Source organism: Dunckerocampus dactyliophorus, chromosome 19 (genome assembly GCF_027744805.1).
Source record: "Dunckerocampus dactyliophorus isolate RoL2022-P2 chromosome 19, RoL_Ddac_1.1, whole genome shotgun sequence".
In the NCBI taxonomy this organism is placed as follows: domain Eukaryota; kingdom Metazoa; phylum Chordata; class Actinopteri; order Syngnathiformes; family Syngnathidae; genus Dunckerocampus; species Dunckerocampus dactyliophorus.
In genome coordinates, this window is record NC_072837.1 from 557190 (window position 1) to 585000 (window position 27811).

The window sequence follows — 27811 nt, forward strand, 5'->3', positions numbered from 1 at the left end:
GTTGTCAGAGTGGGAGGTGTCGAATGCTACAGTACATACTGTATATACTGTACAGTAAATAACCTGAGAAGCGCACTCGGGCACTTTGTTTTCATCTTTTCAAGCTGAACGTGTTAATGGATGCCTTTTTCTTGTTTTCTTGTTTGACACATTGTTTTGCTAATGATAGTGTTGGTCTGAAAGTTGTACACATTTTTCACTCTAACTTGTTAAAGGTTTCTAAATGTCCATTTTAAACACCCAGTCCTTTGTCAAATTGATGTGCTTTTGAAGTGTAAAATTGTGTTTTTGTAGCACTCTCTTCCATGTCGAGTATTACGGCTTAATAACGTTTAATATCATTTTAGTAATACTAAAACATAACATAACTATAACTAAAATGAAGTTTGACATGATTTTGTTCATTCATCATTCATTTAATAAACCACAAAATCCGAGGATTCATTTGGGAGTGGAGAGAGTCGGCTGAATTTACTGAGACGAGTTTAGAGACATTTTTTTTTACATTTTGACAAATGTTAAGCATTCATACAAGTTATGCATAACTCCATTAACAAACATATTGTTCAATGCATACGTCTTTGACAGCATTAGCTTTGTGAATTCGACACATTATAGTAACATTTAAAACGAATAGGCGAGCTGCTATGTTTAAGGCTGTACCTTCACGACACGTCCAGTTTCTTCTGCGTCTCCGTCAGTTTATCCTGAAGTCTCTTCTTCTTCCAGTCCAGGTACTTCCTCCGCATCCTGTTGGCCTGCCAGCCGGCCACGAAACCCGCCAGGAAGGAGACGACGACGGCCGCTTGCAGTGACCTCTCCGAGAAGTCTGCCATGCTTGATTCTACTCCTGTCTCAGCGGCGCCTGAATACCGGAAGTTAAAGTGACAGGTAAAGCTATCGCGATATTTCAGTCCACGTTGTTCTCGCGCGTTCAAAATAAAGGCGGAAGTAATGTGTACCATATGGATTAGATTATAATATAGACGGAAACGGAGATGCCGCATCGAAAGCTGAGTCGTACGTCAAAGTCGCCGCTATAATGGATGTGTCAAGGCTATGAAAGTAAGTACATTTACTTGTATTCATTTACAGCGCAGCGTTGACACATCCAATATGGCGGCGACGTTGACGTATCGCAGCAGTGGACAAACCCACTCGATGCGGCGTTAGGAACAACTGTAATGAGCTCTGGTGAATTAAAGTAAGGTAACATTTATTATATCTGTACATACGTATGTATATCTATTTTGCTTCTCGTGTCCCACTTTGAAAATTCAGCATGTAATTCATGAGTGACAAATGACTAAAATGATAAGGTTAAAAGTTTAATGCAGTCACGCCGCTCACTTTAACTGATGGCATGTAAGCAAAACCATAACATGTCAATATTTGACACAAGTTTCAATGCAGGAAACACGTAAAAGCATACACTGATGGTTCATTCTTGCCTTTACACGCCCCGATTCAATGGGAATAAGTTATTAAACATAATACTAAACATAATTGAAAATCAAATACTGCTCCAACATTCGGCAAGTCAACAATAAACATAAGATAAAGTGTTGTCTTATTTTGAAGTCCCACAGTGCTGTATTTAAGATGTATGAGAGGCAGTGACAGGAAGTAAAAGAACTTTGCTCCATCCTGCTTTCACTTCGAAAATACTGTATCTTATTGATAGTGAGGTATAAGCGCCATAGACGTTTTAGTCTGCATACAGTAACTTTTCACAGGGGAGAAGTCAAACTTTAGAGTAGTCAGCGTACACTTTTATTTCAGTTGCATTGTTCCTTGAGTAGTCGTGCAGCACCAGTGTTCACCTTAACAAGAAACAGTGAGTTGGTTGTGTGCTGAAGAGTCACGTCCACGATAGCTGCCGTCCGTTTGGACCCCCAGGCCAGATGCAAACGCAGTAGAACTCTGGTGCAGGTGCCAGCTTAGCTCCTGGTGGCAGTGCTAATGCAGAATCACACGCGGTTCTGTTTGAGCCTGTCTATGTGGTAACACAGTTTGAGCGCCGGGCCCAGCTTCAGTCCGAGATACTTCATCATCATCTCACTCTTCAGCAGCAGCAAGGCATCGCCATCGATCTCCTGAAACATCACGCATATCCGTGTCACTCCTAACCATCTACTTTAATAAAACGCTATTCGTGCTTTGACATTTGCTCCCCCGGGGGTCTGCTTTAAATAGTCAATAGTTTTTTATGGTCATTTAAACAGAAAGTGTTTTGATGGCGCTATCTGCAGGGGAAAACAAGAGTGAGCTGAATTCAGCAGCAATTCACTGGAGGTGTTTTTTCTTCAATATTTCAATGTAATGCTGGTAAAGTAACTATTTTTCCTCATAATATTACAATGTTATTCCTTTTTCTTGTTCGATTACATTTTGACTTGATTCTTGTCAAATGACTGTGATATTTCTGTTTTTGCTGTTGTTGGTGGGTTTTTTTTTTAGTTTTCTTGTTAAACTATATTTTTAGAATGCGCCGCGGGCCACAAATGGCCCCCAGGCTGCCCTTGGGACACACAAAGTCCCAAAAGTTGTAAAGAACGCCTCAAAAGTAAAAGAAAAACACAAGTTTGAAATCATCATCAGGCACATCATCAGGTTTTCAGCAAATCTTGTGAGACTTCATCTCAGTGAGCTGGGTTTTGCTTTTTCTTTGACTTTTTGTCACAGAAGAAAAGTGTGATGATAACCATAGAAGCAGAAACAGAACTTACCGTGACATACTGTAGGAAAACAATATGAGCAAGGCAAATCATTCCAGCAGTACCTATAAAAGGCCACTAGGTGGCAGTGCCCCATGACGCCAGGGTGTTATTTTTTCATAGATTGTAGCTTTTAGAGTTGAGAATGTTGAAAGGGGACTGAAAACATTGCCTGTGCAGTTCATAAGGTTGCTCAAGATGGCCACAGTTGGAAGATAATTGTGTGTGCTCACGTGTTTTCTGAAGGTCTCAGCGTGAGGTCCTAGAGCCTGAGGGTCCGCGTCTTTGATAAACCAGACCACCTCGTCCACGCCCCAGCTGGACGGGTCCTTCACTGCAGGATGTGTGGGCTCTCCCGCCTCAGCCGTCGCACTGTGAACTGAACCACACACTTGCACACGCACGCGCATGTCGTCATACGCGTTTGTGTCTTCATTTCTAGTAATTCCAATAATGGTGAAAGTAAACAAGTCACCATTCCGGTTTCCCTCTTGGAATCTCTCAGGGCTGTACGCTGGCCTGCACAGTCCCATAGGTGTCATCCCGCCCCCGTAAGCATGGTTTAGGTTGTATTGTGATGCCATCGCAGCCAAAGCGGACTTGTAGCGCACGGGGTCCAACGAGGGCTCACACAGGAAGTCATCAGGGACTGATGTTTCTGTTGGGTGAGCAAATCCCAATGCATTTTATGATTCTTTGTGTGTGTGTGTGTGGGGGGGGGGGGGGGGGGGGGGGGTGCCTGGTGTGTCATGGCCATAACACAATTGTGGTAAGCCACCTTGTTGAGTCCAATTTCATTAGAAAAAAGGACTTGGGTGGTAAACTGACATTGCCAGATGCATTTTTGTCTCACTATGAGTTGTAAATATATTTCTATTATACATTTATAAATACATTAATAAATTAGTTTCAATTGTATTTCCTCATTTTTATTGTTAACCACAATTTTTGTGACTTTAATAGACAAAGTAGTTTGAAATAAGAAAGCAGAATGTGCCTCTGGGTTATTTTGGATTCATGCCTTCGATACAAGATTTGTTCTGTAAATCCTTAAATACTTTTTATTTGATTCATTTATTTGCTGTAAATAATAGACTAGAAATAATAATGCATTGTATTTTTATGGCAAGCTGTCTTATTGAGCCTCAAAAATATTGTTGAATCGGATACACAAAGTCATTAGGAAATCCCCCGCGACCCGAGTGATGATAAGCTGCATAGAAAATGGATGAATGGATGAACAATGCACAGCATATGTTTGGGTTCTTTTTGAAATAATGCATTCATACCATATTTCTACTCTAAAGCCCAGCTAGTTTTTACTGTATGGATTTATTTGCTATTCTAAATAAGAGGAAAAACATGATTCTAAATCACTCTATGGAGCTTCATTTAATAAATATTGCTGAATTTAATACAAAAAGTAAACATTTTCAAAGCCATTTTGGTTATTTTTTTATCTGAAATAGTTGTATTTGTATTGTTGTTATTAGTATTTGAGTTGATTGTATTCTTCCTACTATTTGATATGCAGCACGGTACAAATGAAAAATGAAAGCATTTTAAAGGCAGCTTTGCAATCATCTGATGTGCACACGACCACGCCAGTCTAGCTTGGAACGTAACATCATTTTTTGAACAAAATAAGTACTACTGCTACTCCTGTAGTATCCACGCATGGAAAAGTGGTGAGAGCAGCCTTGTTTCTTCGGTTTACTGATCCATTGGAACGCCTGCTACAACTAAAGGCACATTTGTTTGGACAAATAGAATGATGATAACAAATATCGCTCATAATAAGAGCTGATATCGAGCAACCATGCTTTTCTTCATAATAACCAAGATCACGCAAGTTCTTCCATGGATAGCTATAGTACTGCCAAACAATTAAAACCCTCATGAGCTATTTTTGTTGTCATTGTCATATTTGTCCAATCAAAGGTAGCTTTAGTTGTATCAGGAATTAAAGTGAACAATAAACTGAAGAAACAAGGGTGCTCTCATCAGTTGTTCCATGACTGTAGAGTGAAAAGCACACACCGTGTGCACAAATTCCTCCCTGTTGTATTTTTGGAGATAAATGCTTTTCATAGCTTAGTGACAACATGAAATAATCATGTGCTTAGTTTGTAAAATAGGCTGTAAGTACTGTAATTCAAACACTGACATGCGCTGATGTACATACACTGTGTGTGTGTGCGTGCGTGCGTGCGTGCGTGCGATGTGACTTCAAACACTTCATCCTGACTGCACAAAGCCAACCGTCAAAGCATCTGAACGCACCATCCCAGCTCCGATACAACGGGGGCCGTCTTTACTTCCTTATTTCCATATTTTTGACAGGATGGTTTTTGTAGAAGAAAGGAGTGAGAAAGAAGGGTGTGATTCCCTCCAGAGGCCAAACAGACGACAGAAAGGGAACAGCTATGATGCACAACATGCAAATAGATGATTAGATTGCAAACGCATGGAAGAAAATCACTAATGTGTTGTTACCTGTCAGGACCTGTGGCTTTGCAGAGTGGGGCACGATGGCGGCGTCCCGGGGGAGGGAGCCCAGCTCTGGTTCTGGTGTGCTGCTGGGAGGTGAGCTAGCTAGGGGGGACGTCTCCATCCTGGGCTTCAGCTACACACACGCGCACACACACGTCTATTAGCATTCTTCACATGCTTGGGTGATAATTTTCCAATTTTCACTTAGTTTATCAGCTTCAACAATGGTTTGGAGTACATGAGAAAGTGCAAAGGAAAACATGGCTCCCTTTCATCCCATGGTCATTTATGAACAACAATATTGCACAACACGCATGCACGCAGAGGCAGATATGCAGCTATTGCCATCTTGTGATGTTAATAAAAATGACATCAAGCCGTTGCCTACAGCCACAGCTATGAATGTTTTTGACCTAATTAGATTATTTCTTTATCTCTCCTGACTGATCCACCTTAAAGCCGGGCTTCCTTCCTCTCTTCTTGGGCATCTTGAGGGCCGACAGAGACGCCACGTAGAGGTCTTGAAAGTCCATCTTCCGGGTCGGGGGCCGCCCCCTCTTCCTGCCGGTCACCTTGCCCCGGGGCCCCACCACCGGGAACCGGGCGCCGAGAGCTGGAGTCTGCATCTCTGGAGCTTCTGACAAGCCGCTCATCCGACCTGAGGTAAAGACACACAAACGCACGTCTGCACGCGACAGCACCCCCCATCCCCTCAACCCCCACGGCCCCTGCACACACGCAAACTATAGGAAATACTCCAAACAAAGCCGCATAGTGCTTTGTACTTCACCACGACCCCCTCTGCTGCAAACAGTGAAATAAATCTTGGTAGAAAGCGCGCACAATCAATCACACAGACGCATGCAACACTATCGTCTGATGGAGTTACTTTTCAAAGACATCAATAATAATAATAAAACTCATACAAGTGACTCATTTCCTGGCATCCGTAATAAACACAAACAAACAGTTATTAGTAGAAGCTCCGCCTACCGCTCGCCAGGCCACCCGACGGTGGCCGTGTGCCTCTTGGCCTGCAGCAGCAGCTCTCTCTCGAACAACGGCTACCCCCACCCACCCACCCACCCACCCCAAAAAAACAAAAAACTGTGTGCTGGCAAGATGCAACTCCCTCCTTCTCTCTCTTTTTCCTCTCTCTCCCCCCCCCCTCCGTGTCCCCATTGTGTCGCCATAGCAACATGCCTCTAACATCCCACAGCAGACGTACGTGTGTGTGTGTGTGTGTGTAGTGTAATTACAGTTGATGCAGCTCAGCATTTTTTTTCTCTTTTCTGCACTCCCACTCCTACAAAAAGGGGGGGAAAGGCTCAATGTGTGTTTGTCTTGTCATCTTTCCTCAAATTAGTGCATAAAAGCATTTTAGAAATTGTACCTAAAATGTCTATCCTGTCCTGGACAAAACATTAGGTACACAGACCCAATATAATACAAATATAATAGCGATAATACTTTGCTCAGTTGCACGGTGGCCTGGTGGTTAGCATGTTGGCCACACAGTCAGGAGATGGCGAAGACCTGGGTTCCAATCTCCGTTGGGCATCTCTGTGTGGAGTTTGCGTGTGTGGGTTTTCTCCAGGTACTCCGCTTTCCTCCCACGTTCTAAAAACATGTATGTTAGCTTCATTGGAAACTCTAAATTGAAAGGTAGTTTGTCTACATGCGAGAGAGAAGCATCATGAATCTAACAAAGTAATTCTATGCACCCCTGGTGCCCCTCCTCAATTAGTCCTGTCACATTACAGATGATCATCTTTTACTGAAAAACAAATTGTGTGTGCGTGCGTGCGTGTTGAGGTGGGGGGTGACATTTTCAGCAGTGCACGGCATGTTTGAGACATGTTGATTTGTTGCTGATGAGCAGTGACGAACACAACTTGATGATTAGCTTCAGGGGAGACGGCTTTGCTTTGCTTTGCTTTGCTTCCACTTTTTCTCCATTGAAGTAAGAAGTCGCCTTTTTAACTCTTTCAGTACTTATGATCATCATTCAATATGCATTGTGTGTGTGTGTGTGTGTGCGCGTTCTCCAATCAAATGTTTAATTTCTAGCAAAAAGCTCCCTGAATGTATTCACAGCTCAGGCAGGGCATCACCATGACAACAGACAGTTAAATGAGAGCTAGTCATGTGACACGCTGGGAATAAATAAACAGCTCATCAAGGTGTGTGTGTGTGGTGGAATGTGTAATGTAACATGCATAAAATATCCTGTAAATAACAGGCAAGAATATACTTTCTAGCATGTAATAACTGTCCCTCCTTTAGTACGATTAATTGGATCCAGATCCAAACGAAATGAGTGAATCTCAAAGTAGGAATGGATATTAACAGAGTGAGAGCATAGAAAACCTTTTTATGGCTTTCTAAAAGTCATCTTTGCCACTATTAAGGCCCTGTAGACATGGAAGAACACCCCTGTAGTTAGTCCCCTTTACACTGCAATACAGCACATTGTTCAACTGTAATGCGCAGGCTACGGGATCTGCAGGGACTCCAGACGGCCATGTGTTTAACCCCAGACATACAGTATATACAGTATCCACGTAGACATACAGTATCCACGTAGACATACAGTATATACAGTATCCACGTAGACATGCAGTATATACAGTATCCACGTAGACATACAGTATATACAGTATCCACGTAGACATGCAGTATATACAGTATACACGTAGACATACAGTATATACAGTATACACGTAGACATGCAGTATATACTGTATACACGTAGACATGCAGTATATACTGTATACACGTAGACATGCAGTATATACGGTATACACGTAGACATGCAGTATATACTGTATCCACGTAGACATACAGTATATACAGTATCCACGTAGACATGCAGTATATACAGTATACACGTAGACATGCAGTATATACAGTATCCACGTAGACATACAGTATATACAGTATACACGTAGACATGCAGTATATACTGTATACACGTAGACATGCAGTATATACGGTATACACGTAGACATGCAGTATATACTGTATACACGTAGACATGCAGTATATACGGTATACACGTAGACATGCAGTATATACTGTATCCACGTAGACATACAGTATATACAGTATCCACGTAGACATGCAGTATATACAGTATACACGTAGACATGCAGTATATACAGTATACACGTAGACATGCAGTATATACTGTATACACGTAGACATGCAGTATATACTGTATACACGTAGACATGCAGTATATACGGTATACACGTAGACATGCAGTATATACTGTATACACGTAGACATACAGTATATACGGTATACACGTAGACATACAGTATATACTGTATACACGTAGACATACAGTATATACGGTATACACGTAGACATACAGTATATACTGTATACACGTAGACATACAGTATATACTGTATACACGTAGACATGCAGTATATACGGTATACACGTAGACATACAGTATATACTGTATACACGTAGACGCTGCATCGCGCGCTGAGCCGTACGTCAATGTCGCCGCCATAATGTGTCAAGGCAGCGCTGGAAATTAATACATTACTTCCATAAAGCGCCTTTCTACAAATAATTAATTCCTCTTGGTTTATACATTCACAAGCGCACTAATATACTTGGGAAACACTTCGGCATCAAGCTAGCCTCCTAGCTAGTTAGTCTCTAAATTATTTACTTTTTTTTTTTAACTATGGTTTGTTTTCAACTACTTTTCCGTTCTATTTTAGTCTCATTTACGCGTATTACAAATCTTTCAGTGTATTTTTCTGTTTTCCTATACATATGACTTTATTTATTGCAGTTTTTGACTTTATACTTAGTTTTATACTTTATTTCAATATTTTTACATTTTATTTTCCCCATGACAAGACAGACTACGCGCTGGTCCTCATTTAAAAGTTTTTATTTGAAATGATTTTAAATACAAATAATATATTTATTTCCATTTACAATGAGAGATCCTTTGTAAACAAGAGTGGCAGAAGATAGTCGAGTACTCTTGGGTCTGTCACGAGAGAGAGAGAGAATGGGTGTCTTCGTGGTCGTCGCAGTGCAGCATCAGAAATCATTGATGCTACATTCTATTGTCCAGCCTTACTGTGCGCGCGCACACACACACACACACACACACACACACACACACACACCCTACGTGGGTCACCTGGTAGCATACGGCCTCAGCGGAGATTTCAGTGCGGATATTTATGCAAAACAAAAATCCATCTGCTTTCCCCTCCCAAACAAGTCATGATTGTAAAAGACGTGGTTCTATTTGTTAGAACGGAAACACCTAAGTCATGACCGGAGGGGGTGGGGGTAAGTGTAATAAAGAGGGGGAAAAGAAGGTTCCAACCTTTTAATGTTCATCTGCACACCGTGTAAGCAGTCACTTTCACCCACAGGGGGGTGCTAGAGGTCCAGACGCACACACAAAAAGAAACACTGGCAGGAAGAAGAATGGTGGATGCATGGCACCCAAGTGGACATTTCACGCTGTTGGCTTGTATCGCTAAGGCTTCTCTGGACCGTGACAACACATATGGAATGTGCTACAAGAAAGTAGGAGATGATCACGTTCATGTTATTACGTTGGTGTGGAGCTACTCAGAAGGTCTGGCAAAAGTTGCGCCAAGTGGGGTGTGCAGTTTGAAGCGTACAATAGAAAGTATCATTGCTTGTTGTCCAGTGATTGTGACAACTTGAGGCCAAAGGAACACAACTGGTGGTGGTGGTGGTGGTGGTACGAACTGTAGAAGCTAACATGATGTCTCCTCCAGTCCACACTGACTGTCACACCTGCACAAATTCTTACAAGGTTATTAGAAACACTCGTGTCTCTCTCTCACATGAGCGCACACGCACGTTGAGTAGAAAAGAGGCGAGCTGGCGTGTTGGGAGAGCAAAGATGGAGACGAGTGTAAAAAAAAATGTCCCAGCTAGTCTTTGTGTGTGTGTGTGTGTGTGTGTGTGTGTGTGGTGGGGGTGTGTGACAGAGTGTCGCTGTTAGTGTGTGTTCAGTCATTGTCATCGTCGTCATCATCATCTTCGCTCTCCTCGATGCCATCGCTGTCCTCCTGCTCCTCGTCCTCCTCCTCTGTGTCAGGGATGTCCCACTGAGGATGGTTGTCCAACATGGCCTTGGCCTCGTGCACCTCCAACTACACACACATGCATTATGACACATGTACATGCGTATCATTTTTACTTTATTACTTTTGTCACTTTATTAGTCAGTCACTCAGTCCCTGCTAAAGTAATCCCTCGCCACTTCCTGCTGAAAAGCCTATTGTAATAAATGCTGCTGTCTCGTGGTTGAATACGTCCTACTGCTGGTTAAAAACTATGCATATTTAAGCAAATGTTACTTTTTTGTAAAAGGTAAGGATACAAATATGGAAATGGAGTCAATTCAATGTAAGGCATACAGAAGGCTGATCCAAAGACGTGAAATGTAGTATTCTACACTCGTCACCAGGTGTCAGTAATCTTACAGTCACGTTTGCATCAGAAGATTGCAGGAACAACCATCTTTTTTTGCAGACTTGAATGAGCTCACAACAGGCCCAATAATCCTTAATAATCCTACTGTTGCAGCTGGAAGCCACGCCCCCCACTCGGCAGAGCACCAGTCTTACTGTATTTATGTCTTAAATGTCTTATTTCCTCTATTGTGTCTACTATAATATTGGGCAATAGGAGTGTAAAGGTGTGATATTTCCTATCTAGACGGCTCTAATAATGTTAAAACCCGTATTTAGAAGGTGGTAAATGGGTTTTCTATACGCTATGAAAACAAATTTGCCCACAGCGAATACTGCAAGTAATCTATGTTGTAGCTGTTACTACACGCCCACAGCACAGATGGAAAACCACTAAACCTTGTTGGAGCTTTTTGGAGGTGTTTTCATGGCAGGCTTTCTAGGTGGAATAGATGTGTCCCATTACATGCATTCATTACTGTAGCTGCCTCTTTGTTTTTAGCTGTTTTTCTATCTTTACTGTAGAAGGCACAGAAAAGAGAAAGATGTGTGTTCATGTCTCACAAGGATTGTGGATGATGGGCAAAATAAAAAAAAAAAAAGATGTGCACTTTTCCTTTAACACTCACTCCCCACGTCACACATTCATTTATAATCTCACACTGTTACACGCACACAAACACACACAGTATAGTAAACGGTAGTATAGTAGTGATGTGACCTTGAGAGATTTGATCTGGTCCAGTCCCATGTATGAGTCGGAGCGCAGGATGACAGAGTATTGGTAGTTGCCCGTCTTGGAAGGTGCTGGAAACTTGAGCTCCACCTCCAAATAAAAAGACACAGAGCAGTGAGCAGTGTTCATCACAGCAGGGCCTGTGGCTGTGTTGATGTCTTAAACGTGTCACGGGGCCAATCACACGGGCCTCATTAAACAATAATGATGTAAATGGTTGCCCAGCAACAGAGTTTAGGATTAATACTGTTTAGAGATGCCTGGTATCCCAAACAGATAGCGATCAATTTGGGCACACGCTCTGAGCAACCGGTGTGACACCACGCAGGTCTCTGGCAAACCTTTTCACTTTTCCAAATGGCCCAACGCTGGCGTTTCAGGTGGACAAGGTTTTTTGTGTGTCATCGCGGAGCATTTGGTACACAATGTCTTCCTCTGCTAGGGAATGTTTGTTTACAAGTGAGCTCAGGAAGTTCCAACAGGCCTTTCACATCACAGGAGTGCTTGATTTGCTCACCAGCACAGTACGGGTAATCTGGGATTTAGTGGTATGACGTCATAATTCCCTCATATCATCTTGATAATTCTTGTGCACTCCTACTTTGGATGTCTGCCCTACCTCTTCTGTGTCCTTGAGCGTGCAGACGTGGTAGGGCATGGACACCAGGGTCTGGTCCCTCCGGTCTGCGATGTAGAGCCACCACCACTCCTGCTTCTCCTCAGGGAAGTAGAGGCTGTAGGCGGGATGCGTCACCTTGGACTTGGTCTCCAGCAGGGCGCGCTCTCGCCTCTGGATGCTTTGCTGCAGCGCCTCCCACTCCTGTGTCGGGAGGAGGAACGATTAGATGATGCTGCCAAACTAACTGCCAAACCGTCTTTCCCGACCTCCTCATCGTCACCGGCCATCTCGTCCACCTCCGTGTCACTCTGCTTGTCACTGTCCTCGTCCCTCTCGCTGGGGGAGTCTTTGTTGGTCTCGCCCTCGTCCGACTCGCTGCCTTTGTCCGAGACCTCCTCTTCGTCCTCCTTGGCCGTGGACAGCGCCTCCTATGACGGTGAGGAGCGAATGAAGCAGTGCATTCATTGGGGTGACGCTCCTCTGTGGTGGGACACTTACGTTTCCTGCCACGCTGCCGTTGGCCTGCTTGCTTTTCGTGGGCGCCGGTGTGGCTTTCTTCTTTGTTAGCTTTTTCTTCTTGGACTTGGCCATCTTCTTGGTGCCTTTATTCTTGCTCTGCCATACTTTTGTTTTGGCTTTATTCGGGTCGCCCTGCTTCAGGTACAAACATTCCACAACTTCAGCACCCAAAACATGATTTGACATGAAAACTTGTGCTTACTGCTTCTTCTGCAGGGGCGGGGTCCTCTCCTGGACAAGGCGTGGACTCCTGCTCTTTTTCAAACACCTCCTATACACACAAAGCACAGCCAGGGGTAATACATGCCTGACAACAGGGGCGTCCAAAGTGCGGCCCAAGGGCCATTTGGGTCCGCTACTGTTTTTTTTTATTGGCCCCCGGCACATTCTACAGATATCATTCAACAACAACATCAATACATCAAAAAAGAACAGCTAATGTTAACATCAGAAGTAATTTTACAAGAATAAAGTCAAAATATTAAGAGGAAAAATGTTGTCATTTATTGGGGAAAAAGTGGTAATTTTACAAGAATGTCATAATATCATGAGGGGAAAAAAAAATCACATTTTAGTGGCACAAAGTTGAAATATTAAAAGAAAAAAGCTGTTACTTTTTACAGTCATTAACAAGAGAAACAACCAAAACAAAATAAAATGGGCATTTTTGGAAAGATAGGCTGGCAAAAAGTTATAATATTATAGGAATGAAGTGATAATACTACGAGAAGAAAAGTTATATTATAGGAATGCAGTGATAATACTACGAAAAGAAAAGTTATAATATTATAGGAATGCAGTGATAATACTACGAAAAGAAAACGTTATAACATTATAGGAATGAAGTGATAATACTACGAAAAGAAAACGTTATAATATTATAGGAATGCAGTGATAATACTATGAAAAGAAAAGTTATAATATTATAGGAATGAAGTGATAATACTACGAAAAGAAAAGTTATAACATTATAGGAATGAAGTGATAATACTACGAAAAGAAAAGTTATATTATAGGAATGTACAAAGATTATTTAAGAAGGTTGAAATAATTGGAAAAAAGCTCCAAGTTGACACTAATATGCTTTTCCAGAAATACACTACGTAGAACTTGTTAGCATGGCTACATGTGTTGCTTTACAAAATACCAAAGTGGAAAAGTTGTATCCTTTAATTTTTCAGTAGGTGGGCCTTGGTGGAAAAGGTTTGGACACCCCTGCTTACAACATTGCATCGCAGCAACGGCGCCCTCTGGTGATCATCTACGGAACTTCAGCCGCTTTAGTATTGAAGTTGCTTACCGCCATTCTTTTTCTGGATAAGGTGACCGTAACCGTGACGATGGAGCCCGCTGTGATGTTATTGCTGTCTTCATCATCGAGGACTGCAAACACAGACGGCGGGAGAACAATCAGCTGTCAATCCCCCCGACAGCAGGTACATCTTTTTGAAAGGCCGACCTTGTAGTTTGGTATCCATGGTGATGTGAGGGAAGCTGCCCAGCACTGCCATGACCTCGTCGTACTTCTCCTCCCCCAGGAAGCGCAGCATGCTACGTCTGTCGGAGTCTTTGAGACTCACCAGGTCCTGCAGGCTCCGGACTTTGTACTGGGAACAAAGAAGAGGGGTGGACCGTGAGGAGGAGGAGGAGCAATGAGCCACTAGGTGAGCACGTGTTAAACCCCGGTACCTTCTTGGAGATGCAGTATCGGAGATGCTCCTCCTCAAAGTGCGGCAGCTGCAGCAGAGGCGACTTGGACTCCTGCAGGCCTTGCACGATCATCTGCGTCAGCTTCATGCAGTTCTCGATGGTGACCAGACGAGGAGCGTGGAAACCTGGATACAGCGAAACAGTGTGATGTCGTCGTCCTCCTACATGATATCTCTTCATGTATATATTGTGTTTGTGCTCACCTCCTCTGCTATTGGCCATCATGGTCAGCTGACAGCCCACATTGATCATCTCCTGGAGGAGAGCAGGAGTCTTCCTCACCACAAACCTCTGATCTGAAACACAAACACACCATGCCTGGGTTAAATGTTTATTTTCACACCGTGACCTCTTAATAATGACGCGTAATAAAGCGGCTGACCTTCCTCCAACTCCTCAGACACGTCCATGCGTGCCAGGTGCGAGAGCACCAACACTCTGGCCTTCAGACTGTACGGGTAGCAGAAGGGAGGCTCTTTCTTCTTCACGTTGATGTTTCCAAGCTCTCGAATCAACTACAGGAGGGAGAGGAAAAGATTAGGTTTGAATTAGCCCCTCCTCCATTGACTTGATGTTATTCTCCAAAGCAGTATTAGGGCCACACGGAAATGAAACCAGTTCTATGAGATCATATGAGAAGAGGTTATTAGGAGACTTAATATTGCAAGAAAAAAAGATCTCACTAAGATCATTCATATGACGACAAGAAAAAAACTTGTCATTTTAAAGTTGCAATCTTACTTGGAAAAAAAAGTCATTTAAAAGGAGGAATGTGAAAAAGATACTACATGGAAAAAAAACCTGAAGTTTTACAAGAGAAAAAGCTGATCATGAAGTGAGTAGTACATGTTCATTCCACAGTCATATACTGTACATGCATTTCTTCGGGGAAAGGTTGCAATTTGACATGAAAAAAGTAGTAATTTCGCAATGAAAAAGTTTCCATTTTACTTGAGCAAAAAGATATCATTGATGCCAGTATTACGTCATCATTTCACATGAAAAAAGTTGGAATTGTACAGTAATAAACATGGATTGAGTTTGGACAAGTTGCTATTTTACTAGAAAAAAGATGGGAAAGTCAATCATGTAAGTATTAGGTCCATAGTATTAGATGAAAAAGTAGTACTTCCAAGTAGCAGTTGTACCTTTACAGTGTTTATATCATTCATGTATTAGGTACATGTACTTCTAAGTAGCAGTTGTACCTTTACAGTGTATTTATATCATTCATGTGAGTATTTATTATTAGGTACATGTACTTCTAAGTAGCAGATGTACCTTTACAGTGTATTTATATCATTCATGTGAGTATTTATTATTAGGTACATGTACTTCTAAGTAGCAGATGTACCTTTACATTGTATTTATATCATTCATGTGAGTATTTATGATGAGGTGCATGTACTTGTAAGTAGCAGTTATACCTTTACAGTGTATTTATATACCAAGTAGCAGTTGTACCTTTATAGTGTATTTATATCATTCATGTGAGTATTTATTAGGTACATGTACTTCTAAGTAGCAGTTGTACCGTTAGTGTATTTTTATCATTCATGTGAGTATTAGGTCATAGTATTACATGAAAAAGTAGTACTTCTAAGTAGCAGTTTTACCTTTACAGTGTATTTATATCTTCCTGGCTAGAGAGGGATGAGGGGGTTCTAACCTGTGGCACTTCGATGTTGTCTGTCGGTCGTATGGTGGCTTCCTTATTGCTGCGAGGGTCAAACTCAAACGCTGCCGTCAACACCATAGCTAATCCTGTAGGGGGGGAAGTAGCTTGTGTTCTCCAATTGTCTGACTAAGCTAACAACGTGCAGAGGAAGTAACAAAACCCTACGCTTCATGTTCATGTTGGGCGTCTTGTACATGAAGTGCATGAAGAGTTGGGTGGTGTTGATGAGGATTTGGTCTCCGCTGTATCGGATGGAGCGGTACCACCACGTACCCTGGTGCGGTACAAGTACAACAAGGGTCACTAAACCACACCTAGCAACCAATATGAGCAGACTACTTACCACAACAACAGGCAGGATGACCATGAAGGCCAGACCGTAGACTAACAACACCTAGAAGATGGAACCAAGAGACGTCAGTGTGTCGGTGGAAACATATACGTGCTACAGTATATGTTGCTATTGAAGACAAATACCAGCATTGAGTTCTTCTGATCCACTATCCAGGCAGGCAGGGCAATGCCGAAGCTGGTTGCTGCAAAGACAAATGCAGAATAAGTCATCCGTCTAGTCATGCACTACAAACAGGCCTGTCACGATAACCCATAAACCCATAAATCGATTAATCCAACCATTAAAAACAAAACAAACAGGTAATTATGACACCCTGGATAAAGTAGAATGTGCATGTGTGCAGTTTTATCTGCTCACAGAGAGTGGGCCCTCATCTCCTCACATTAAGCCTCTTTGCGGAGGCGGGGCTACAGCTGGCTTTGTGAGGCAGCATACGCTAGCTAACATGAAGAAGCGTTGGTTTCTGAGGCCAATGCCACAGCCGACAGCCCCAGGGTCGGAATATTTCAGTTTGAAACAGAATGAACAAGGCGAGCGCATGAACACCGACGGCTGACACTGACAAGTTTTCTCAGCTAGGAAAACTATCGATGGAGGCGCTTCGGGCAGCAGAGCCTTCGTCCCCGCAGTCAACGCTTATGGAGGCGTTTGGGTGGCAAATATGAACAAAATGGTGCACGCTCACAGACAGTGTCGCTCGCTACATTTCAAAAGGAATGCAACCGTTCAATACAGTGATGTGCTATATATGGCATCAATTTTAAAACACATACTGTAGGTACAGGCAACTTCTGTGTCACGCTAATGTGGCTCACAGAGCTACACGATACTTGAGTACCATCTAGTGGTTCAGATGTGACATGACTATCATGGAAAAAAATCAGGCCTGACTAGAAGTGTGTGTGTGTGTGTGTGTGTGTGTGTGTGTGTGTGTGTAAATATATATATATATATTTTTTTAAAGGCTGAAACAGACCTCCTGGGCCATCCGGGTTGCCGTACATTTCCCAGTTCTTCCGTGATTGCTCGTTCGTGAGACTGCAAGCGAAGAGAAAACGTTGAATATTGAAAACTTGAAGAGCTCAACTAAAGTAAACCCAAATGAGTCATACGCAGCGTAGGCTTTGGCGATTCTCATGAAGGTGGCCTCGTCGCCGCCTCTGTCTGGATGGTATTTGAGTGACAGCACACGGTATTGCTTCTTGATTTCAGACAGGGATGACCCCTACAGACCAAAACAAATCAAATCTAATAACCAACCGCGTTCCCACAATCTGTGAGTGTGGATGTTTATGTACCGGGTCCAGGTTGAGGACTTCATAAGGATTATACTCCTGGTACTCCCTGTCCAGCTTGGACACCTTGTATGCCAGCAGCAGGAACACAGCCCAGCCAAATAACAAGGCAGCTTTCCTGAAAACACATTAACACGCTTACATTAACATAAGCCTTGGCATGGTTCCACACTCTCACACACACACACTAGCTAGCATCTGGAGCCTATCACCACCATAAACAGGAAGTATAAACATACACACTTTTCCACACAGGGCCATGAAGGTTTGGATTTTTTACTCCCTCAACTCATTCAATACCAAAGATATATTCATACATTTTTATAAACCCAAACACAAGATTACTATTAAAGCACTATTAAAGCACTATTAAAGCTACTTTGACCAAAAGAAAGGAGAGGTGGGCTTGGGGTGTTATGTGACATTTATTTACAGAGAACACGTGTGCTCGTTTGTCATTAAATACAGGAGTCATGTTTGAATAGAACACTTATATAACTACTATGAGAAGAAGCAAATATTCTTTGGTGAGCTACAGTATGTGTTGGAGTGTGCTAGCATCACTGTATAAAGCTGGTTTGTTGAACAACGTAGTCACACATGTAGTGTTCTGAACACAAGCCATAAGTATTACAACCAGAACAAGACAGCAAGACTATTAAGTGACAAGTAAGTTAGCATGGATGTGATGGCACTTCTAGCTGGACCGTGATCTAGCCAGCTACCGCCAGAGAGACAGTACAAACAGGTCAAAGGCGCCACAAAGTGGAATGAGATTGAAACGTGAGCGATCACACATGCTAGCATAGATAGCTTCGCATGTGACAAGCTGTCGTCAATGACTACACATTTTATGGGCTGTTTTTTAGTGGCACGATAATAAAGAACACAGTGAATGTCAACACAAGACACTAGTGGCGCGACATAAGCAAGTGCCGACATGGCAGAGAGGCGATTCCGGTTCATCTTTTTCAAAATAAAGAGCAGTGAAACATTTTTATGATGTTTTAAATTGTTTTCAAAGTAATTGTGGCCAACGTGTGTAAATAATAAGCTCTACATGTATCTATATAGCATATGCAGTATACACATTCATACAATATATTGCTTAACATTCTTTTCAAGTTTATTTTTAAGGTGTGGCGGCTTTTATTTTGTTGTGGCGGGCGGCCACGGTCCATTACATGTAGCGGAAACCCTGCATTCATGTCATGTTTGTGCTGACATGACATGGATTGTCGATCGGCTTTTGTGATTGGCTTTGAAAGGCATTTATGGAAATGTTTTCTTATAGAAATCAGTGGCCGATTGATCCCTATTCATAATATTGTTATCACGATACTGTATAAACAGTAAGACAGGCTGAGATGTTTGGCATCCGTGTGCACAAGTTGAACTTGTTTCCATGGCAATAACAAAGCCCACAGGCCTGCTCCGCATCAGCATCTGTTGCCATGACGACCCCCATACCCCAACGCCGGCCAGCCGAGAGTTGTTGGCGACCATCAAGACAAAAGGAAACAAATTATCCAGGCGGACTGCTGTGATAAATGTTTGACGACCACTTAGCTTAATGAAACACGTTTCATGCTGGCAGCAGAGACACCAAATAGGAGTGGAAGGCGGACATGCGACTATCAGCTGGGCCGAGAAAGCACACATGAAACAAAAGAAGAGTGAGGCAGGAATGCTTAACACCTGGCCACCGGAGGATAACACTCCTTTCCTGACAACCAACCACGCAGACAAAGCAACCTGCTCCACACATCACTTGGACTTAAAGTCCTTTCGTTGCAACTCTTCACACAACCAACAAGCGAGTACGTAACACTGACGTTAATTAGCGTCACATCCAAAATCACCAAGAAGTATGGGAAAACTTTTTTTTTTTTTTTTTTTAGAACAAAGTCGTATTGTTATGAGACTAAAATGGTAACGTTACAAGCATTTAGTGGCAATATGACAAAAAATATTATATAATATATATATACACACACACACACATATACTGTATAATAAGAGTAAATAAGCCATCTAAGACGTAAATAAACGTCCTGCGTGAGTAGTGTCACAGTAAATGTGTTCCCTAGGGAACCTTAGTGAGGAGTCTAGTGCCTGTTTCACCAAACACCGACACCTAGTGGCCAATGTCAAATACAGTACGAGATTCACGATTACAATGCTTCTTCTGCCTTGTAGTTGCATTTCAGTTCATTTAGCCATTTTTATTCTTGAAAACGGATTACCTAATGTGATGTAACAGCATAAAAGTAGCATTTTTTTCAACTCAAAATATTACTAAACCAGACCCAACCACGATAAATTTCCTATGTTAATAAATGGAGTTATCGAGCATAGAAAACCTGTCTGACTTTCTAAATACAGTTTTTAACATTATTAGAGCCCTGCAGACATGAAAGTCACTTTTACACTCCTGTTATTCGTTGTTTACCACACATTGCTCAACTTTTATGCTGCAGGGACCCGAGATGACCGCAAGCTAGTGAGCTAACCAGTTAGCCTCTAATTTATTTCTTCTTAACTTAAGAAGCCAAAACCGTACTACTTCCACACGGAATGGGAAGAGAACTTTTTTTCCCCACTCCATCATGCCGGACATGCCATGGCTGACTTCATGCAGTGTTAAGGTCATGTGATGGAAGCTAATTAGTGATGTTACGAGATGTGCTGAGGCTTCAAAGCTTGTGTCGAGTAATGGAGGGGGCATTTCCGCGAAGCGCGTATCGAGGCTTGGTTCATTTAGGGGAGGAGCTCAAAATGATGACGTCTGAAGCCTCGCTGCCCGGCTGTACCACGTGACTGCTTCGGGCAGTGGTTCAGATTTTGGCGCGAGGTTTGACAGCAATATTAAACCCCCCCAGGCTCCATTCAAAATGTGGCTTTTTGATGAGGAGTTGCAGTCATTTCAGCGTTTGGATAGAGGTTATAGAGTTTGGATAGCATAGTTTGGAGATAGTTTGGAGATAGTTTGGAGATAGTTTGGAGGGAGGATGGAGCCAGTGAGGAAGAGGAGGATTTCCCCTGTGTGGGAACATTTTGATTTATATAAACTGGCAATTACATTTTTGTGCACGCCAGCGTCTTCTGTCCCCAGTGAAAGGGTGTTTTCAAAGGCTAGAGAAGTTGTTTAAAAAAAAAAAAAAAAATCGTTTAAAACCAAAAACTGTTGAGAAACTGTTATTTCTGGATAAAAATGAATCAAACCAACCCTGTCCCGTACATCATTGTCCTAGTTACACAAGCATATTCAGTGCCTTCATAAGCACTTGCACTGTCATCTGCCTGCATAAGCCCATGCCATCTTTCTAAGGTGACAGAGAAACATGATTACACAACCCGCCATGTCATATGATAGTACCATTTGGGGAAAATGTACACAAACACAATACATTCAAAACATATTTTATTCTACACACATTGGTGATTTGGTCATACAGTTTCTGTTATTCATGGACACAACAATTCAATGAATCCTACACAATGTGGTTCAGATCCAGCTGCCTGTGATTATACACCTGGCCAGTAGGTGGTTTCATGTGCACATGAAGCTTCGACAAATGAACCCTTTCTAGAACCAGTTGGCTCACGTGGTTTGATGCCTCATGAGGCTTCATCTCACCATCACTAAAGCTAATGTCTCAATGTTTTGTGTCATTACTGCTGCCTAGTGACCACAATACTACATATCACTTGGATTTCCACGTTTGACTAATAATGGACCTCAGTCTACCACCAAAGAGCTATCATTTATTCATTCATTCATTTCTGGAAAATCAAGATATAGCCATAATGGAAATGCGACACTGCGAGGGATGACTGTATTCCAATCTATTTATTCTCATTAAAATGCACCTTTGTCTAATATATTCTTTGTTCTACTTTCATGACTTTCTTCTTACAGTATCGTTTTCCCTTCATGTCAGTGCGGCCCCTACACTTGCCGTCTTCCAAAATAGACACAAAGTGAGACTAATTTTAGAGCGACGTCCGTTTCACAGCAACTAAAACATCTTGTATAAAAAAAACGTGTGAGATTCCCCTGAAGAGGACGCACACTTGTAATCATTTTGGACTCACTTTAAGGTTGGGACGATGCTCTGCTGGGACTTCATCAGCCTGAGGCGGTACCACAGGCACCTGCCATGGACCCTTCGCAGGCTCTTCAGACGCAATTGTTCTGGAACGCACACACACACACACACACACACAAGACTGCTGCTTGAGTCAAATAAAGAAAAACATGCTGCTAACTTCATTATGCCAAAGGTAAAATTTGTTAAAAAGTTCCACTAATGCTTAAAATGACCAAAATACAGCCAAACTTCAAGTTATCATGAATGTACCTGTTACTACATGACCACAGCACGGATGGAAAAGCAGAAAACCTTTTAGGTGTGTCCCATCACATGCATTGTTTACCTGCCTCTTTATCTCTTTTTAATATCTTTAGAACGTACAGAAAAGAGAAAAACATGTGTTCATGTCTCACAAAGGGATTGTGGATGATGGGCAAAATTCCAAAAGAAAGTGCGCTTTTCCTTAAACGACATTAACTTCCAATGTCCGGTCTTCGTGGGACGTCCGGAAGAGCAGTTGAGGGGGACTTTCTTGATAGAAATGTGAATAAGTCAATTGATGAATGCAGCCACTACTTGGGCTGTGGAAATAACCAGGGCAGTTGAGCCAACTCGCCCTGGCCGGCGAGGCTTTCTGGGGGCCAGGGTGCTCGAGGAGGTAGTGTCATGCTGTCATGCAATTTCTTTGTGAAGTAGCTCATTATGTAAATGTTAGTGTTATGTTTTGTCTATTTTATTTTATTTTATTTTTTTTAAATCAGACGGCATGTTAGTGAGTGCAGCTCTATTAGCATCCATTGGTGCATGTTACCATATGCCTGTGTGCACTAAGTGTCGCTGCAAGCACTACATGCTATCTTCTTGTGTTACTAAATGCTGTCAGGGTAAACATCTGTGATGACCTGGCAAGGAGGAGGGTAGCGTGTGGCATACGTTGCATAAGCCACGTCAAATGTTCACTGCCGTTGTTGACAAACTCGTCAAGATAAGGTTATTATCAGCTACATAAAGTCCCTTAGGGAGTTCTTTCCTTAGGGGAATAGGGCGGGAATAAGTTAGTCTACAGGGTCCCACTTTAAAGTGCCACCGTGATGACAAGGTAGGAGTGAGGCTTGGCGAGTGTAAATGACTCTTAAGATATGTTAGCAGTTAGCCAGATAAGCCAAGTGTCTTTCAACATGTTATGAAGAGTTGCCAGGCTAGCTGAGTTAGCATGGAGACAGACAGCGGGGCCTTACCAGCATTCTGATCCCGGGGCCAGAGGTAATAGGTGGCCGGGATCACAATTAGTCCCACGAAGGAGGTGAGGAAATAGAAAAACGTATTCCCGCTGTCATCGTACTGGAACTGTTGGCCGGCCATTTTCTTCTCGGCGCTGCCGAGTCCTCCGAAGCCTCTTGTTCGCCGCCGCGGCGCGTCCCCCCACCGTAAGCCCGCTGAGTGCTACCAGACTGACGGGCCTTTAGCTAGCCAGCTAGCAAACTCATATGAGCAAACTAGCAACGAGCAGCATCGGTGTACGTGGTGTACGCGTGCGCAATGTGCTCTCTTTCACTGTGTCACTACCGCCACCCACAGGGTTCTACGCTAGTCATGGAAATCCCGGCTCTTTTGCCTCCCAAGTGGCTGCTCAGATTTTTTTGTTGTCTTAAATTAATTTATGACCAAATTATCCGTAGTATTGTGTAAAGTTAATTACTAATGTAAAAAATACATGTCAAATGTTGATTATTGTTCCAATGGATTTATTTATTGTATTTGTACTTTATTTATCCCACAGCGGGGAAATTCACTTGTTACAGCAGCAAGCAAGATACGCAAGTAAAGAATACAGTGTAAAGAATACACTGTACAGAAAACAGAATACAATAAGGGGCACCTTAAACCTCAATGAACAGCTACAAAAATATATGATAAAATGTTATATTATAAAATAGGACCCATCTCGATAGTCGTCCCTCGCAGTATTGCAGTTTGATTATCGCTACCTCGCTACTTTATGATTTTCCAGAAATGAATGAATAAATGATGGCTGTTTGGTGGCAGACTGTGGTCTGTTATTAGTCAAAACATATTGCACTACAAGTGTTATGTAGTATCCTGGTCACTAGAGGCAGTAATGACAAAAAACATTGAGACATTAGCTTCGAAATAGGTCAAATTTCTCTCTGTGCAAATTTCTCACGAACGAATCCGCTCTCAGAACACCACGGCGTGTTTTACCTCCCCCCTTCTCCCTACTCAGTGTGGACACAGAGATGTTGCCACACATTTTGACCACTGACGTTCGTCTTTAACAGAAAAAAAGACGAGGAAAAAATTAATCGGCTCCCAATGACGCGAAACGGCTCCTGTTGTTCATTTAAAAGAGCCGACTCTTAGAGACGATTCGTTCGCGACCGACACATCAGTACACGATGCTCACATGACCGATGGAAACAAATGCTTACTACTGGTAAAGGCTGCACTTGAGAATTTAGAAACATATTCATTGTTGATTATAACATTTTGGAAACAGCAGCAAATAAGTGAGAGAACATCATCATTATTATTATTATGATTTTTACTTTGCTACATAAATGTTGAGGTAAAGGGAACTACAGTACTAACTTTTACTCTGAGTGCATTTTTAATCATTGTTACTTTTTTGCTTTTATTTGAAGATTTTTAGACCTCCACTTTGACTTGAGTAATATCTTTCTACTCATATGGATCATTTCATTGGATGTACATTTCTCCCAAATAAGGATACAAAGCAAATATGTCTGATAGATCTTTTAATCACGTGACATATTTCTTATGACATATGATGATGTCTGCTCTGTGCAGGCTCATATGTGCACCATGATGTCCTCCAGAGGTTTGCGTGTGAGGTCAGGCACGGTGGCGTCCTTAGCAGCGTAGCCTACAGGAAGTAGCATGAGGAGCTTCTCGTTGGGCGGTCGTTTGAGAAGCAGCCTGAGCTGAGGGCCGCAGTTGAGGGGCGTCGACGTCACGGTAACAAGACCGACGTTCTGGATGATGGAGAATCAGTATGTTATAAGCAAACATATACATGTGAATAGAATACACATTGGATTAGCTAGTTGTTGCTCGGCAGAGTTCGTGGAGCTCAATCAAAACTGCCTCCAATGAAAAATTAGGCTCAAAGATGCTCTGTATGAAATATAAAAGACATTGGTTTGTTTGCCTGTATTTTACCTGCAGTGCAGCCAGTAGGATGCCACAGGCTATGGAGACACTGATCTCATTGTAGTAATGTGTCTTCTTGACTGGTAGGACGCCGTAGGTCTGCTTGAAGATCAGGATCAAGTATGGAGCCACATCCAAGTACTCCTTGATCCAGTTTGTCCTGAGGAGGCAACGTAGTCATTGGATGTGTATCACTGGTTAGCATGAGTGCTAGCCATACACCTATCCATCCACCCACCCACCCACCCACCCATCCATTCATCCATCCACCCACCCACCCACCAACCCATCCATCCATCCATCCATCCACCCACCCACCCACCCACCCATCCATTCATCCATCCACCCACCCACCCACCAACCCATCCATCCATCCATCCATCCATCCACCCACCCACCCACCCATCCATTCATCCATCCATCCACCCACCCACCCACCCATCCATTCATCCATCCACCCATCCAACCATCCACCCACCCACCCATCCATCCATCCACCCACCCACCCATCCATCCATCCACCCATCCATCCATCCATCCACCCATCCATCCATCCACCCACCCACCCACCCATCCATCCATCCACCCACCCATCCAACCACACACCCACGCATCAACCCACCCATCCTTCCATCCACCCAACCATCCACCCACCCACCCATCCATCGACCCATCCTTCCACCCACCCATCCCTCCATCCACCCAACCACCCATCCACCCACCCACCCACCACGCCGCTTATCCTCAGCATGAGTTGTGTTTTTTTCATGAGAAGACGTGCAGGCTCACCTTAATTTTGCCAAATCCTTTACCCACTTGTCCCCCATCCTCTGGCGGTAGTTCATCTCCTCCTCTTCCTCCACTATCAGCCTGATCCGATGCTTTGTGTCCACATCCGAGACCACCACAAAGGTCCAGGGTTCTGTGTGCGCGCCGCTGGGGGCGGTACCTGGCCAGATGAGTTAAGTAAGTCTGCATTTTGTGTTTATTGAGGATAGAACAAAGCGTTTGTCTCCATGCCTGCAGTGCGGACGACATTGTTGATGACTTCCCGCGGGACCGGCTCTGGGCTGATGAAGCGGACCGACCTGCGCTGGTTCATCAGAGCATAGAAGTGGTGAGAGCGCTGCAGCATCTTGTCCTCGGGGTGGCGCTGAGGTGAGTAGGGCACGTGCGGGACATCGTCCTCCACGTTGCTGTCCGCCCACTTGCCTTCCTCTGTGACATTGAACACAAGCAAGGTTAAAGGAAAAGTGCCCATCTTCCATAATCTTGATGTGAGACATGAAAACACGCCTTTCTCTTTTCTGTGCGCTCTAAAGATATAAAAACAGATCAAAAGAGACGCACCTATTCCGCCAACAGTGCACCATTTCCATAATGTCAGCTGCATATTAACCAAGCTACAGCGACATTGGTATTATTTTTGTTTCTACTACTCCTGGCGTAGTGACACCTCACCACACCTCACCGGCTAGCTAGGCGAAGACTGTTCCAGATTTTGGCAGCATAAAACTGAAACGCAGCCTCACCGTGTTTCGTCCTGACTCTGGGCACCCGCAGGAGACCCTCCCTGAGGTTCATGTCACAGATGTACTTTGGCACAAGACCATGATAAGACTTGTACCCAAGCAGAGCTGTTTTAAAGTCTATCCTCTGAGTGACAGGAAGCCAGTGCAGAGACCTGAGTACTGGACTAATATGCTCATATTTCCTGGTTCTAGGCAGGACTCGAGCAGCAGCATTCTGGATGTACTGCAGCTGTTCTCCAGCTGGTTTAGAGAGCCCGGTGAGAAGGCCATACAGTAGTCCAGCCTGCTGGAGACAAAGGCATGGATTGGTCTCACTATTCCCTTGATTTTGGCAAGGTTTTTTTAGGTGGTAAAAAGCCATTGATGTTAATGATTTCATGTGGCTCTTAAAGTTCAGGTCTGAGTCCATTATTAAACCTAGATTTCTAACCTCATGATTAGGTTTTAGAGAAAGAGTCTCAAGGTGGCACAACACTTACTAGCCGGCTAGCGACTAGCTTCACCACACACTCGCTCCCAACGCCTCAGGCCACTAGCCAAAGGTAACGCTACATGTTGGAGCTACCGCCACTGCTGCTGTCTTTTTGTTTTCCTTTCCTTTCTATGTTGCTATGTGAAATCAATGCACCCAGGAAGGACGTTCCGCTAATGCTTAAAATGATCAAAATACAGCAAAATACTAGAAGTATTCCTTGTTATGATGAATGTACCTGTTACTACACACTCACAGCATGGATAGAAATCAGAAAACCTCCTTGGAGCTCTTTTTTAAGCTTGTTGGAGCTTAAAAAAGATGAAAAGTATAGAATATGACTTCATTTTCATGTAAAACTGCATTTGTGCCACCCTCACAGGTGTTTGGCAGTCTCTGCAGTTGAGTTCACCCTTCTAAATGAGGAAAATGCGGTGTATTGTTGAGATTCCACATCGTATTGGAAGCTTTCAACCTAAAGAAACTGCTTGCCGGTGTTTTTACTGCAAAGCACGCAAGCCTGTTGTGTTCTGGTCCAAGTCATGTTGAAGCATCATAGGCTGCACGTTCTCACACTCACATAAGGCACATTGAGCTGGGCTTCGGTGCAGACGTATGAATGAGTGAAACATTTCTATACTATAAAACCGAGGACAGAAGAGTGCGTGCATGGTGTGTTTTGCTGTGAAATGGACAAATGATGGACTCAAGTTAAATGATGTCTGAGGCAAGACTGAGGATCAATATTCTGGTCATGACTACGATAACAAAACAACCACCCTTACCATCCTCTCCTGTTGGGACCTGGCTGTCATCCTGCAGGTCCTGGTCCACCCACGGTTTAAAGTCCGCTTGTGTTTTCCCCCGAGGGTCTACAACCTTGCTTTGGCGGCGGCTCCTC

At 43.1% G+C, this 27811-nt stretch overlaps 3 protein-coding genes across 5 annotated transcripts in view; all 3 read right to left on the reverse strand.

Annotated features, from left to right (window-relative positions):
* Positions 1-1131: 1131 nt before the first annotated feature.
* scml4 (Scm polycomb group protein like 4) lies at positions 1132-7031 on the reverse strand. 3 transcript variants are annotated; one of them, XM_054762777.1, is made up of 6 exons: positions 6470-6516; positions 5663-5868; positions 5214-5343; positions 3193-3375; positions 2951-3096; positions 1133-2096 (listed from the first exon to the last, which is right to left on the reverse strand). In XM_054762777.1, the coding sequence occupies exons 1-6, from the start codon at positions 6486-6488 to the stop codon at positions 1971-1973; spliced, it is 810 nt and encodes a 269-aa protein (XP_054618752.1). In that variant the 5' UTR covers positions 6489-6516; the 3' UTR covers positions 1133-1970. The 3 variants fall into 3 exon arrangements, with proteins under 3 accessions (XP_054618751.1, XP_054618750.1, XP_054618752.1); XM_054762776.1 differs by lacking the exon at positions 6470-6516 and adding an exon at positions 6681-7031 and having other exon boundaries at positions 1132-2096; positions 2951-3375; XM_054762775.1 differs by having other exon boundaries at positions 1132-2096; positions 2951-3375.
* Positions 7032-9130: 2099 nt separating this feature from the next.
* sec63 (SEC63 homolog, protein translocation regulator) lies at positions 9131-23267 on the reverse strand. Its single transcript, XM_054762067.1, has 20 exons — positions 22953-23267; positions 21716-21815; positions 17621-17735; positions 17435-17547; positions 17299-17360; positions 16445-16503; positions 16311-16361; positions 16133-16241; positions 15959-16053; positions 14672-14804; positions 14493-14585; positions 14269-14414; positions 14039-14186; positions 13880-13962; positions 12782-12850; positions 12559-12714; positions 12327-12488; positions 12061-12261; positions 11427-11531; positions 9131-10384 (listed from the first exon to the last, which is right to left on the reverse strand). The coding sequence occupies exons 1-20, from the start codon at positions 23074-23076 to the stop codon at positions 10241-10243; spliced, it is 2268 nt and encodes a 755-aa protein (XP_054618042.1). The 5' UTR covers positions 23077-23267; the 3' UTR covers positions 9131-10240.
* A 1217-nt stretch (positions 23268-24484) lies between these two features.
* Positions 24485-27811, reverse strand: part of iyd (iodotyrosine deiodinase) — a 3509-nt gene continuing 182 nt past the window's right edge. The window contains exons 1-5 of the mRNA XM_054762069.1: positions 27696-27811; positions 25927-26124; positions 25696-25855; positions 24916-25066; positions 24485-24728 (exon numbers count right to left, since the gene is read on the reverse strand). The exon at positions 27696-27811 is cut by the window's right edge and continues 182 nt beyond it. Coding sequence (XP_054618044.1) covers positions 24546-24728; positions 24916-25066; positions 25696-25855; positions 25927-26124; positions 27696-27811 — 808 coding nt within the window. The 3' untranslated portion in view covers positions 24485-24545. The remainder of the gene's footprint in view (positions 24729-24915; positions 25067-25695; positions 25856-25926; positions 26125-27695) is intronic.